Source organism: Cynocephalus volans, chromosome 7 (assembly GCF_027409185.1).
Source record: "Cynocephalus volans isolate mCynVol1 chromosome 7, mCynVol1.pri, whole genome shotgun sequence".
NCBI lineage: Eukaryota > Metazoa > Chordata > Mammalia > Dermoptera > Cynocephalidae > Cynocephalus > Cynocephalus volans.
The window spans coordinates 68,509,632-68,524,084 of NC_084466.1; the positions used below are offsets into that span (position 1 = coordinate 68,509,632).

A 14,453-nucleotide genomic window follows, 5' to 3' on the forward strand; every position below is an offset into this window, starting at 1 on the left:
CCAGGGTGATACTAAATGCAGGGAGATGTAGTCATTCATTTACAGCTGGAAACGATTATTTAAATCATAATAAACATTGAGCAAAATCCTCTCCATTTTCAGCCAGGATTAGGGCACCTGCTTCACAATTTCTGGCAGTCTTAGGTATAACGGAGCATTAAACTGGCATATTCTATGGGGGCCAAGAAAGCAAAGCAAGCTGCCAGCTGGGAGCCGAGAGCACAGGCTTTGGCTTTTTTCCTCCCCAAAATAAAACAGAAAGCCACCACCTCACCAAATAACCGCTTTGCTCTTTATTTCCCAGGCAATGCTACCACCTAACAGTGTTCATCAGTCTGGGTGGGGTTCTCACAACTGCACTAAGGATTTTGAAGGAAAGAATACAGGGGAAGAAACAAGAGTTGTGAGCTTCATCATCTTTCCTTGAGCAAGGAGATCAATCGTTCATAGGAACACTTAAAAAAAATAAAATGGGGCCGGCCCCGTGGCGCACTCGGGAGAGTGCAGCGCTTGGGAGAGCAGCGGCGCTCCTGCCGCAGGTTCGGATCCTATATAGGAATGGCCAGTGTGCTCACTGGCTGAGCACGGTGCGGGTGACGCCACACCAAGGGTTGCGATCCCCTTACCGGTCACAAAAAGACAAAAATAAATTAATTAATTAAATAAATAAAATGTACTAGCATTTAAAGAGGGCTTCCTAAGTGTCAGGCCTGCCTCTAGTGCTTTGTGCATATTTCATGTAATTCTCATGGTAGCCTAGGACCTGCCTCTAAGTGCTTTGTGTATATTTCCTGTAATCCTCGTGACAACTCTATGAAACAGGTCCTCTGATTACCCCCATTTTACGAAAGGCACACTAAACCACAGAGATGTTAAGCAGCGTTGCTAAAATCATACAATTGGTAAGTGGTAGAGCCAGGATGGCTCCTGGGTCTATACCTTCAGTGTATCCTGCTTCTCTTGATGGTGTCATAACTTGGAGCGTCAGGCATCCTGCTTTGGCTATTCACTAGTGCTGTGTTCTCAGGCTACTGAATCTCCCTGAGTTTCTATTTCTTCATATGTCATATAGGGAGTGGAAGAGCTGTAGTCAGAGGATTGTTGCAGGAGGAAAAGTAATATGTGTCATATGTGCGTGCATGCAAGGCCACTGCCTGCCACATGGTTGATGCTCAGTGAACGTTAGTAGTTACAGCTATTGTACTTGCTGTTATCTTTGTGCTCTCATATCTCACTGAAACTTCACAAAAAAACCTGTGAGGTAGGTGGGGCAACTGTCACTAACTCATTTTACAGGTGGTGAAACTGAAATACCAAGACATCAGGTGTGGGGCCTGGACTAGCAGCCACATCTCTTGACTCTGCCCTTGCGTTCAGTCTGACCTGCACTCGCCATGCCCTGCTGGGCTGTTTCTAGATGCAGAGGTGCTTGCCACCTTCTCTTCCCCTCTTGCCCCTGGGATTGGCTAGGGACAGAGTCAACTCCTGCTCTTGCCCCCGTGGGCATTGCTGAAAGACAGCTAATGCCTCTTGGGACAAGTGAAAAAGCAGATGGATGAGTCACAAGCTCACGTGTGCCCTTAAGAGTTTCTTTATTATCTACGTCAGGAAAATACTGATTTCCTCATCATCACCAGATACAGATGAGCAGCCCGTAGACAATTCCTGTCCCCCCACCCGTCCGTTCATGCAGTTGGAGGAGCCCTGAGAACATTGTCAACACATGCCTTTGCAGAAGGCATCTCGATACCTGCAGCGAGAAGCGGGAGAGGGGCTGGCCAGGGGACCTGGGTGTCTGGCTGCGCTCAGCCCTGTTTCCATATCTTTCCTAATCCTGCCCTTCTGGTGATTTTCACATTTTCCCCTCCATTTTACGTTCAGAAAAATCTCTGGGGAATGCAGCTTTTGTTCTGTTGCTTCATGTAATCCCAGGGCTGGGAATGAAAATTATTTCCTTTCACAAGCCTGGCTGAGTGCCTTTTACATCCCAGCTGTGGTGTGGGGTGATTTATAAACTGCGGGGTCTGGGTCTCTCTCCTCTTCCTCCTCCTCCCTCTCCCCTCCCTCCCACCACCACTTACAACAAGGCAGTGCACAGGGGAGTCTCCAAGGTCAAGGTGTTCTCCGAAGTCGGCCACTGGGGCTCTTGTTCAGAAGCAAAGGTTTGGCAGACCCCCAGTGATGAGAGCACAAAGCCATTCACTCCTGTTAGCAGAAAACAAAAACAGGCCCCACAGCTGAACTTGCCGTCTATGAGAACAAATACGACCCAGAGCCTCAACATTTAGGGGTTGGCTTCGAACTAAGAACATAAAAGCACATTTTCCAAACTTGTCAGGATTATGACTCATTTTTAGACTTTTATTCTCAAAGGTACAATGAGAAAGAGACATAGCTGAGGAAGTTTTGAGCTGAGAAATGAAAAGAAGTTTCTTTTCCTTGACGCCATAGAACAAAGTAGGGAGAGAATTAATCCCAGGAGTTCCTTTTCCCTCTATTACAACAAAACACAGAAACCAGATGGCACAGGCACGGTGACATTAGGAGAGTGATGGGTCTTTGTCTGGTCTGAGGACTGCAGTCGGTCAGCTGCCTTCACAGAGCCCCGTCCTGCCACTGGATTCCCCGCAGGTGTGGATTTGTCAGAAGCTGAAACAGGACAGAGGAATGAGCAAGTTAGTCAAGCCTTGGACTGGTCTCAGCGGGACCAGGCCTGGCCCCCAGGAACACAGTGTGGACACTATGGGCTTCAGCATGATCCTGGGCAGAAAAAGGTCTTCACGGCCAAGGCCAAAACGGCCCATACCGACCACCACCTGTGGCCATAGGATTTCTTTTGTGCCATCCTGTTGGTCACACCACAAATCTTTACTTCTGCTTAACTCACATAATAGCACCAAGTCCCCATTCTTGCTGGCCTGTGACTGTCTACTTGTTCTGAGCAGCAACGTCACCCAGGCTGTGGGTCAGACCCAGCACTGCCACTGTTCACCATGTGACTGAATGAGTGACTTAACTTCTCTGGGTTCATCTTTCCTCATCTGAAGAGTGGGGAAGTGAGAATTATGCCTACCTCGCAGGGTTGTTGTGATCATTAAGTTAGATGACTTATATCAAGTGTTGATACACAGCGCCCTACACAGAGTACAAACTCAAAAATGCCAATTAGTATTTCTAAGTACAGGTGGGAGCCCAGGGAGAAGGCACAGGAAAAAGCACCACCTCTGGGACTGTGAGCCAAGGCAGGAGGGAGGGATTAGGATCAGAGAAGGAGTGGGAACAAGAAGCTGGATGAAGGACCCTGGCTCTATCTCCTCCTGCTCTCCCTGCGGTTGCATTTGGAAAGGTCGGCGTCTGAAATTTTAAAGTCGTATATCATTATGATTTCCATTTTTTTTTTTTTTTAATACTAATCACTGTTCCAGAGACATTCAAGTTCAGAGAAGCTCATGTGTTACATTTGGGGCTCACATACATCTAGTGTTCTAGAAAGCAGGAAACCAGGAGGGGCTCCTATCTTCAGCCTTCTGTTCCCAAATTAATGGATGGCTTCTTTCCCCATTAGGGGAGGTTAATTCTTCAAACTTCTTCCTGGACCTGAACAGTGATCAGTTTTATTTTAAGATCCTAAGAGCAAAGAGTAGTTTTCAGCACAGTCAAACAATTAGACCAGGACAAGCTCAATTTGCTAGTGTACTGCTCATTAACGATACAAGTGATGACATACATGTGGAAAATATGGGGCTACTGGACCCGTCCCCAGTCTCACCTCAGCCTCCAGCCCAAGATGAGGTGAGAATTGGGGAGAGGGACCTAAAGCAAATACAGGGGGGTTCCTTAAACACGTAGAACTATGTAACTGAGTTACCTTCCATGATTCATATGGCGTGTTTAACTCATGCATAAGTTGGGGCTAATTTGACAAGAAATCAGGTTCATAAAACTCTTAACTATGGCATTTTTATAGAGTATGGCCAAACCAGAGTTGGCTAAGTACAAATCTTGTTAGCTATAGATTCATTTGATTGCCATAGCCACATTTTCTCTCTCTCTCACACACACACACACACAAGACTGAATCATATTCAGCAGTATTTTATGTTCTTTGGAAATTGTTACTTATTCAGATATAGGGTTTCTGTTTTTGTTTTTTGCTAATTCTCTATTAATTTTGTTATTTCCAATGCCCTTCCTCATCTCTTTCAGTTTGAATTATGGAGTTTATTGCAGTATTGTATTTCTTTGAGATTTAAGCACTACTATAATTTAAAAGGAAATTAAATTTTTCAGAAACGGAAATACGCAGGTTAAATAAGAACAGTGTGTTTGAAAGTTTTGTTCTTGTATCATAGCAAATAAAGGAAAAAGGTGTTGGTCACAGACAGAGATGTAATTTTTTTTTACTGAGAAGACCTGGCCGTCTGCCTCTGGATCCATCACTATCCATCAGCACTGAAGAAGGTGACTGAACTCTCCCCAACTCTGTGCCTCAGTTTCTCCATATGCAAAAGAATACTAAACAACACATCTGTCTCCCACTCAATTCATAGGAATGTGTTAAGAATCTGTGAGAGAAAAATCTCCACAAAATAGTATCGTGTGTTATTTGTTTTGTGAATTTGTAATTGTACCAAAAGTGGGGGTTAGTCCGCTTACAATGAAAACTGAGCTAGAAAGGGCTGAAGTTGTCAGAATGACAGGGAATACAGCAAAGGAGACTATTCCCTTTACCTGCCAGCAGTCAGGCTCAGGCACGATCTGCTCCTGCTTCCAGAGAGCACTAGGATTTCTCTGTAACCAAGATGAATAATCTGTTTTCTGGATTAACCCCTCACAAAGAATTTTGGAAGTAAGCTCTACACTAGGAAATAATATTTCACAGATCCCTCAGTCTCCCCTTTATTCAACACTTTTGGACTTTTTTTTTCCCTTCTTATTTCTCTTCTCAAAAATTTTTAAACTCAGCTTTCGCGTTGATTCATCTCTCCTGCCTCCGCAGCACATTTGTCTCTCTTCTGACCTGTCCACGTTTCATTTTCCTGTGTGTATCTTTACTGTGGTTTTCCATCTCCTCCGTTTCTACTCCCTTTCCCCTTCAACTCATTTTCCTCTTTTTCTTTTCTTTCCCTGAAGAAAAATTCCTTGATCAACAGACAGAAAAAGACAACCAGCTAGGACTGTGCTGGGGAAAAGGATGCAGACAGAATATTGAAAGCTAGACAGTGAACATGACTCGTTAATTTGAGTCTATGCCGCCTGACAATTCAAACAAGTCTTGGTCAGCACAGAATTGCAAGACTCTCAGAATTTCCACACATATGTGTCTGACATTTTACCCCAATCAAACCCCATGATCCAGATGGTGGAAGAATTTCCTTGTTTACTCGAGATGAATTCTCATCCATCGTCTTTCACTCCCACAAGACCATCGCTCATGACCCAAGGACTGCCTTTTAGGGCCATCATTTTGCTACAGTTAATGCTCATTATTGTGTACAGTTGGGAAATGTAGCATTCTGGTTAACTACATTTTTTGATTAATCGACAATGACAAGATACATCTTCCATGGATTGCTGACATCTAGACACCTGGGATAATCTAAACATCAAAGCTAAATTGAATGAGCTTAGTCTTCCTTGGAAAACTCAGAGGAAATGTTAGGAGTCACAGAATATCAGGGTCATCACAGACATGTTGTATATGTGCAGATGTACAAGATCATTGGGATTTCCCTTTGCTGTCATATAAAAGTGATTTTTGGTATGTAACAGCACAAGTCACATGGGAATCAAGTGTACCACAGTAAGCATGTTATATCTTTTTAAGATCTCCCTCCTCTGTTTAAAAATGTGTTTAAATGTTCAATGGAAAGAAATTTATGACAGTATATTCACGGCAATCCCATTTTTGTAAGAAAAAGTATATATGTTTACACATACACATACACCCTCACACACACAAGTTAGGGAAGATATGAATGCAATTTTTAATAGTAGTCTCTCTGGGTGATGCAATTAGAGGTGATTTTGTTTTCTTCTTTTGGTTTATCTGCACTTTCTTTTAAAAAAAATTAAATATTCTTTCTATAATATAAATGAATAAACAAATAATCCTTAGTTGGACAAACCACACAGCCCAGTATTAAAAGCATTTTGATCAAGATTATGAATGGATTAAGTGAGAAGAATGGTTGCAGAAGAAATCTCCCCATTTGGAAAACACCCATCACATAAGCCATGCAGTCAAATATGAACTTGAGGGGAAGGGGCTGCTGTAGGTCCTGCAGTGATAGCAACAGGCGAAACGCTGTTGCCTTGGGGAATAGAGGTGGGATTTGGTTCCCTGCCTGGTTAGTATAGGCAGGTCTTTGTGAGTCATACAGAATATGATATGGACTTCCCAGAAGGGATTCTTACATTTGCTTAAGGATCATCCCTTTTTTGCATTTCTGCATCTGTTTCTAAGCTCCTAGGGAGAATAAGACATGGAAGACCACATCTTGGTTTTGATGCTATTCTCCATGACTGGGGTGGAGGGTTTGACCTGAGCCTGAGTTGGGTCTTCTCGGTGGTCCTCAAAGCAGTGCACCACCACAGCTTCACCCCATCCAAAACTGCACCCCCATCCTGGTACTTGGAAGGAGAGGGTCTGCTGCTGGCCGTCCCCTGGGCTCTCTCACCATGCCCTGTGCTGGCCTTTACTCTGCGTGGTCTCCAGGTGTGCAGAGCACTTCATCCCCTCCCACATGCTTCCATCTCAGTTAGTTTTCCAAGGCATTCACCTGCTCTAGGGAAGGGCAGGGGAGGTTCAAACAGAAAAAGGAGCCATGAGTTCCAGGATGAAATATTGGGGGAAACTCCACCAGTGAGAGTAGAATTTTATCCCAGTGGCACAAAGGGTGCAACTGTGTCACCAGATTGAAGGGAGGGGCTGCCCTCTAGGATCGCTTCCAATTGCCTCCTCTTTCTATCCATGGGCAAAAGAGGCCATGTGTGGAGGGACTAGGACTCCAGTTTCCAGAAGCCTCCACATTTTCTAGAGATCAGAGCAGATTCTTGCCTATGCTGTTCTGCCATCACCTGCTCCTCCTCTAAGATGTCTTGTGAGCCCTCGGTGTGTGTTCCAGTGTCACAGGCACACATGGTTGAGCTGGAGCACGCTGCATGAGGCTGGGATCCTGACTTCTGTGTGTGGAGCCTTCTGTCCCGCTCATTGAAGTGCAGCTACTTGCCTGCAGCAGATCATCCTTTCTTTTATTAACCCCCTGTAGTACCCGTTACAGTTTTGTGCTAAGACCACTATATTTGTTAACTGAATGAACTCCCAACAATAGTGTCACCTAGTGATAAAGCATCTTCAGCACTCTGCAGTTTTTAGGCCATATTTACCATCTCATACATCCCTCAAAGCAATGCTATGAAGCAGCCTCTCTATTACCACTGCCTTCAGGATGAGAAAAATGAAGAGTCCCTGCCCGAAGTGACGCAGCTCATCACTGAGTGCCAGGACCTGGCCTCAGCCCCAGGAATCCCAATTTCAATCTTTCCATCATGATAGTGGTTCCCAAACCCGGTGGCCCATCAGAATATCCTGTAAAGTGGCTTAACAGAGCAAAGCTGCAGGCCCCACTCCAGCCTACTGAGTCACCCACCGTCTGTCCTGCCAACAGGTTGTTCCAAGATGATCCCACTGCCCTCCCACCTGCCGCCTCCCACACTGACCAGCTCTGATGTGACATGCTGTCCGTGATATTAAGGGTGACAGCATGAGTCTTCAGGGACTAGCCCTAACACTGAAAAGCTTATGTTCCTCCGTTAGTAACCTCCTGATTTGTGAAGGGTCCATTTACACCTCCCTGGATCCTCTTCTACAGAACACTGCTGGGTTAACAGCTCAACCTCTAGAACACCTGAGGTTTAAAACAGCTATGCCATTCATCAGCCCCAAGTAGGAGAGGTCAGAGAAGTTTGACAGCCATGCTTAGGAAGGCCTCAGAAAGGCTGTTGAAAGGCTCTGAGCAGAGAATAGGGACCCAGTCTCCCTTAGCAGCCTGGCTCCTAACCAGCTGCACCCCAGCTAATTGGACACGTCTGGAAAGGCACTTGGATTGTCAGGACTCTGTAAAGCAAGGGGCATAGACTCTAGCAATTAAGTGACCACAAATCCATCTAAGAATTACCCGTCAGGGGATTGCAAACGGTGGGAAAGCTCTTCCTGTTTGGAAAAGTGAATCAAATTGGGAGGGAATAAGCAGCCTCCAGCAGGTAAACCGCTAAAGCCTACACTGGGTCAGGAGAGAGACCCTCAACCACTAAAGTTCTCCAGAGGAACAATTAGGAGTTGGTTTAAGAAGTCCCCCAAGCTGACTTAACCTGCTGCGAACCCAGAAAGCGGTCACCCTCTGACTGAATTATAAGGAGGGGTCGCCTCCAGAGAGGGGCCTGGGCTACTTGCCTAAGCGCTGTATGCAGGTCAGCCTGGAAGCCATTATTATAATCCTTAGGAGAATCGGTTAGGAGACAAGTCGAAGCAAGTTGAGATGTGAAAAACACATTAACAGGGCCTGACGAGATGCCAGAAGAGCCTGCCAGCAGGGACAGCTGGAAGGCCAATTTTTTAGTCAATACTGAAAGGTGGTTGCTTAAATATCTGAGTCAACACACACTGGTTTCTCTCTGGCTCAATACACCCATTTAATTGCACCAGGGAGTCTCCCTACTGAAACATCCAACACCCAAATACACAGCCGAATGAAAGAAAAGTGCATTATTAAAATGCAGATGAGGTCTGCATGCAGCCTGTAGGCCTGGGTCCTGTGGGTGCTTCCTGCTGCCCCAGCAGAAGGTGGCTGGGCCTCGCAGGGCTTCGATGAGGCTGGCTGTTTAAAAAGAGCCAAGAGAAGGGGTGAGCACTGGACCTCCACTGGCCCTCTAAGAGGCGGCCGTGTGGTGGACTGCTTGCCACTGCAGTTCCATGTACTACTGAGGCTCTGAGGTATTTTGTCAGCATCAGTGGTCCCCACAGTGGAGTGGGGGGCAGGATTGCCTGCTTCCCACTCCCGGGAGCCAAGTCAGGTGGAAACGCATGGAACTGGAGAGCCATCATGTTTGGCTGCCAGGTGACAACCTGGTGAGGTTGGTGGCAGATAGGATCCAGGAGGCGTGTCTCAAATGTCCACCCAACTGCAGGAGACTGAGAAGCAGGCAGATCTCCCAGGTAACAAGATCCTATAGCCCGATCTGTGGAGTTCTGGTAGGCTTTGGATGGAAACACTTCCCCGTAGGGAGGCCCACATAGGGGCCGAGCTGAATGGCCCAGGGGTGGGGACAGGAATGGGGGCTCCTGCAGTGACCCTCAGAACCTTCACCTGCCTCAGAGCTAAGCATGACACATCAGATCTAGCTGGGACTGAAAACCTTAAGAACTAGGACCTGACAGTGATGGAGACAGTGGTGGAAAGGCAGGTCCTGTGAGCAGGTGACACAAATCCCACAGGCTAAATTCTATGTCTGCACCCACCATCAGAGATGAGGAAGAAGCCCATGTTGGTGGTAAATTCAAACTCAGATTACCTGGGCACATTGCAGAGAGACAATTTCTGATTCGGTAAGTCTGGGCTGGTGCAGCTTTGGGTCCAAAGGCCCAGCCAGCTGGTAATGGCAGAAAGTTTGTTTGAGCTTCTCGTGTTCCAGAATCATACATTCCACTTGACCCCAGGTTCAGAGCAGGGGAAGTTTTGCTCTGTCTCCTCTCACCAGAATCGAACAGAAGGGTACTGATCACTCCTCAACCTCAGATTCTAGGACCAAGCTAGAGGGAGGTCTTCAGTCCCAGCACCAAGGGCTCAAGCTTAGAGACATTGTCTAATAAATATTACAATGGCTAAACTCTTTATATGGTTATTAAGCTGTTCTAATTCATCACATGGATTGTCACATTTGTCTTAAGAAATTGTCTCAGTGAACAGGGATGGTTTTTGAAAAATGATCTCCTGTGACACACACACATTGCTGCCTTGCCTCACAAACTTAACTCCATATGGATGGCCTGATATGGGGTTCCCAAAAGGGGACAGGATGGCAGTGGTGGCTGCTGCCACAGTGGCTCACTCTGCAGGCCCACCCCAGGCTCCTCTCACTTCTTTGTGACCCCATACTCAAAACCCAGCTGTCAGTCCTGAGAACAGCTCTTGAGGGACCTGAATAACTGCTCCAGCCTACATGAGTAAGCATGAGTAACACTCCCATTCCTACCACCCTCATGAGAAACACAGAGAAGCGAGTCCCGGGGCTACACTTGGTGGGTCGTGTCAATGCCCTGTGGTCTCTATAAAGCGCCAGATGATGGGGAACACTGAGGAAGTCTGAAGCACTCCTTAGTGAGAGTAGGCACGCTACTGAGGGCCATGGATGGTGTCCAGAGAAACTTCGTTTTGCAGGTACACGGAGATCAATAAGTTTTTGTGAGTACTAGAAATTCTTTTGGAGGGGGATATAAAAGGCCCTTTCAGAATGAGGACACCTGGGGTGGAGGGAGCCCAACACAAAAGCTTATTCAAAATACAGCAAGACTGGCTGGTTAGCTCCGCTGATTAGAGCACGGTGCTGATAACACCAAGGTCCAGGGTTCGGTCCCTGTACAGGCCGGCTGCCAAACAGACAAGCAAACCAGTGAGGGCCAAGTCAGATGCATCCTGCCCCAGGACCCCCAACTCCACCAGAGCTGTTTCTTTCTGGTTCAATGGTCTATGTGTGCAAAGCAGGTCTGGGAGCATGTGACACCAGGCCAGGTGTACTCACCATTGGCTGCGTCACTGCAGGGGAGCTGCTGCCGACTGTCTGCGTACCTCATCACGGTGACAGTGCTCCTGTCTTGGTTTGCCTGGGCACTTGTGTCTGCAAAAAAGCATGAGGGAAAGGAAGAGTGAGAAGGGACAGACACACAAGCAGGCTGCACGATAGGCCGAGGCAGGGGACCCCCTTGGGTGTTTCTTTCAGGTGCATCATGTGAAGGACAGACAGTGGTTCCAACTGTTAAATGTCAGGCTAGGGAGGCTGAAGAACATTTAATAAATAATCTGATGTACTCATCACCTAAAGGAAGAATGAGCAAATGTACCTGCTTTTGAGAACAAAGGGCAGGACAGGAGGACGCTAGAGGAAGAGCTCTCCTGGACGCCATCCTTTCCTGTTCCCGCTACCCCAGGGTCTCATCCAACCAGGCTGGGGTGGGGCCTGTCACCCCTGAGGGCACAACAAAGACACCACGATACCCTCCCCTCTGCACTGCTTGGTCCAAGACATGGTTCTTAGCACTGGTTGCACATTGGACTCACCTGAAGTCCACTTTCCAGTCCTTACTCCCGCTCCTCCCCAAACCATCCAAAAAAAAAAAAAAAGAAAACCCACTGTGTGTGTCCTGGGGGGGAGGGGGAGGGTAATCTGAGGGAAGAGGCCAGCCTGGGGCACAGGGAGACAGATGCGCCCTTCCTCAGAGCCCATGGCTGAGGCTCACAACAGGAAATCCCAGGCTGCCCCAGAAAGGGACCAGGGAAATGTACAGAAGCATGAAAAGAAAACGGCTGGATCCTCACTCCTTGGGACCTCATATGGGGTTGTGCAGTTTCTCTGCATGAGGCACCTGGCCAAGGGGATTGGGGTGGGGGCTGACCTCAACCCAGAAGGTGGGCTGCCTTTTCCCTGAAAAGCCATGCCTGGGTCTACCTACTCCCCCTCTCAAAGGAGCACCTTTTCCTTATTGGCACAGAGACACTGTTTAGGGTGTCCCCTCTCCCTCTTTTTACATCTTCTCTCCCTCCTCTTTCTCTGGCTCCATATTAAGGTCTTCCAATTGAGGTACCTTATTCATTTTTTACTCTGGGTTTCCCCCTCGAACTCAGAACTGAAAGTGGGTTAGACTACTGCCCCAGGCTGTGTTCCAGAATACTGTTCATCAGACTTGAAAGCTAGGGAACCCCCGCAGATGGATGGGAGAAAGCTGTGCAGTGTAGGGCTCTGGCCAGGAGCATCTGAGAATGATTATGCCCTGTCCTTGTGCGAAAGCCTCCACCTCTCTCCCACAATCACGTGACATAGTGTCCCCCTACCCCCTCTTTACTTCGTCCATGTCTGACAACAAAGAAGGAACAGAAAAGAAATGTGTGTTTACCCCTCTCTAGGAACCCTCTGGACTGTGAGGACAGCATATTGGTGGGAGGAGGGGGTGATGTCAGTGGGTGAGGCACCCAGAACCTAAAAATTGAGGGCCTCAAAACTCTAAGGTTGCTCCTGGTCTTTATTAGCCAAGGTTATTTTGAGTTTTATATATAAATCTTTCTATCTCAGTGTCTCTATCAGTAAAATATGGCCAAAACCAACCACAGCTCACGTGAATACTAAGGTGAGATGATATTAGAATGAAAGCATTACGAAAACAATTCAGAAAGTTCTTAAATATTCATCTCTTTGTTGGGATAGCTCCACTTTTAAAAACAGTAACCATAATACATGTGTCCCAAAGAGACATCCTGCATATATCAACTATGTAAATAAGGAGCCTCTGGATTTAGAGACTTTCCTCTGTGGGCCCCTGGAGCAGCTAAAGATTAGCTCCTGTCAGAATGAATCCATTTCCTTCTCCAGTTTACTTAAGAGGATCCTAAAGGTGTGCCTCCTGCTACTGGGCTTCCCTTCAGGCCAGCGTTCCCCTCTTAGTCAGGTGGTAGTGGCAGGGCCCTGAGTGTGTGGATGGCTCAGCCCTGCAGCTGATGCAGACCTTGTTTTTGGATTCCAGCTGCTTCTTTTGTGCACCAGGAGCCAAACGGTGATCCCTGGTCCAGCTCAGCACTGGGTGTTTTATGCTAAACTCCCACCGTCTTGTCATTCCTGGAGCTGGTTGAGTCACGAATTTTGTCCTTCTTCCCAGTTTTGGAAGCCAGAAGAAAATGAGGAAGGTAGAAGGCTCCAGAGTGTGAGGAAAGGCTGTTTGGGAGCCTCCTCTAGGGCTGAGGAGCAGAGGCAGTGCTCTGAAATCATCCCCAGCTACAGGAGAGCTTGATGGACAGAGAGGAACCCCAAAACTAACGCAGGTCGGACCCCTTAGGCTACATCCATCAGTCCAGCTCAAAGAGCATCATAAGATCCAGGATGCGAAAGGAGAGTGTTCAGGGCAAGAGAGCTGAGCTGGTCCTCGGGAGCTTCTATCACAGGGAAGGTGGCTACTGGGTGGTCAGGGGAACACTACCTGTGTTGACCCTGCAGAGCCCAGGTCCACACTCAACCCATCTGAAGTGCTTAGTGGAAAAAATAATCAACACTCACACCCAGGCTTCTCCTTTTTTGCTTACCCTTGCGATCAAGGGAAGTTGTAGGTCTCCCCATGATTTCCTCCTCTGTGGCATTCAAGTTACAGATCAGGAAGTATGTGGTCATCTTGCCTTTGCCTTTCACTTCAATCTCACCCCGCTCGGTGATGTCAAACCCTTGATTTTCCAGGGCTCTGCACAGAGAAGAACGTGAACCAGATATCAAAGATCTGTGACTCAGAAGCTGCTACAAGATGAAGGGTGATGCCAGAGGAGAAGTCAGGGACACATGACAAAGGAGGAGGGAGGACCCAAGGAGCCAGCCAGGGCCTGTCCAAGGGGCAGAGGCAGTGGGGAGAGGAGGGAGGCACCAAAGGCCCGGGAGGGCACAGGGGACCGACCAAAACCCTGTTGATCCTACCACCAATTTTCTCCCCCACACATTCCTGCTAGGAGCTGCCTCACATTTCCCCCCACCATGTTGCCAATGCCTTTGTGTCCATCATCGCCCCATGGTTCTAAAACGTGAGGTCCCCGGACACCAGCATTCCTCTTTCCATCTTCCCCGGAGCACCTGATACATCATGTGTGTCACATGGCTGCCATCGTGCTCATGCTCATGACCCCAGCTCTCTCCACCATGATTTCTGGCTGCCAAGGAACTGAAGTCAAAGAGTATAGGGAGGGAGCCCTGAAAAGAGACAGAGCTATGGCATAATGTTTAAACAAAATGTTTACTTGCTTATTTATTTACTGGCAGTTGAGGGATGTTGGAGAAAAACCAAGAACTGCTCAGACCAGAGATACTGCACATTCATGGTCAGCTGCCTTGGCGCATCATCAACCTGCCCTTGACCTCGGCCAGTTTCATGGAGAGCACAGACCTTCACTACGCTCCACATGTCCCCCCCTATTTGGCACCTGCTTCCCTCACTCTCAAGCTTTTGACTGTGCCTCCAACTTCGTGGCCTGATTCATCTACAAAATCATGATCATCATAGGTGAGAGCCTGTGACTTCACACCCCACCGATCAAACCACTCTGTCCCCCAATCTCAGAGGATGTGGCATCTTTCTTGTTCAGGGGCCCCGTCCATGGGATCACCCTTCCCATCTCCTCTGGGCCTGGCTCCATCAGCCACTGATCTTT

At 47.6% G+C, this 14,453-nt stretch overlaps 1 protein-coding gene across 1 annotated transcript in view; it reads right to left on the minus strand.

Moving 5' to 3' along the window:
• LOC134381656 (guanylate cyclase soluble subunit beta-2-like) overlaps positions 1 to 14,453 on the minus strand; it is a 74,635-nt gene that overhangs the window by 1,923 nt on the left and 58,259 nt on the right. Inside the window, exons 18-21 of the mRNA XM_063101540.1 lie at positions 13,347 to 13,498; positions 10,801 to 10,896; positions 2,518 to 2,649; positions 2,082 to 2,205 (exon numbers count right to left, since the gene is read on the minus strand). Coding sequence (XP_062957610.1) covers positions 2,082 to 2,205; positions 2,518 to 2,649; positions 10,801 to 10,896; positions 13,347 to 13,498 — 504 coding nt within the window. The remainder of the gene's footprint in view (positions 1 to 2,081; positions 2,206 to 2,517; positions 2,650 to 10,800; positions 10,897 to 13,346; positions 13,499 to 14,453) is intronic.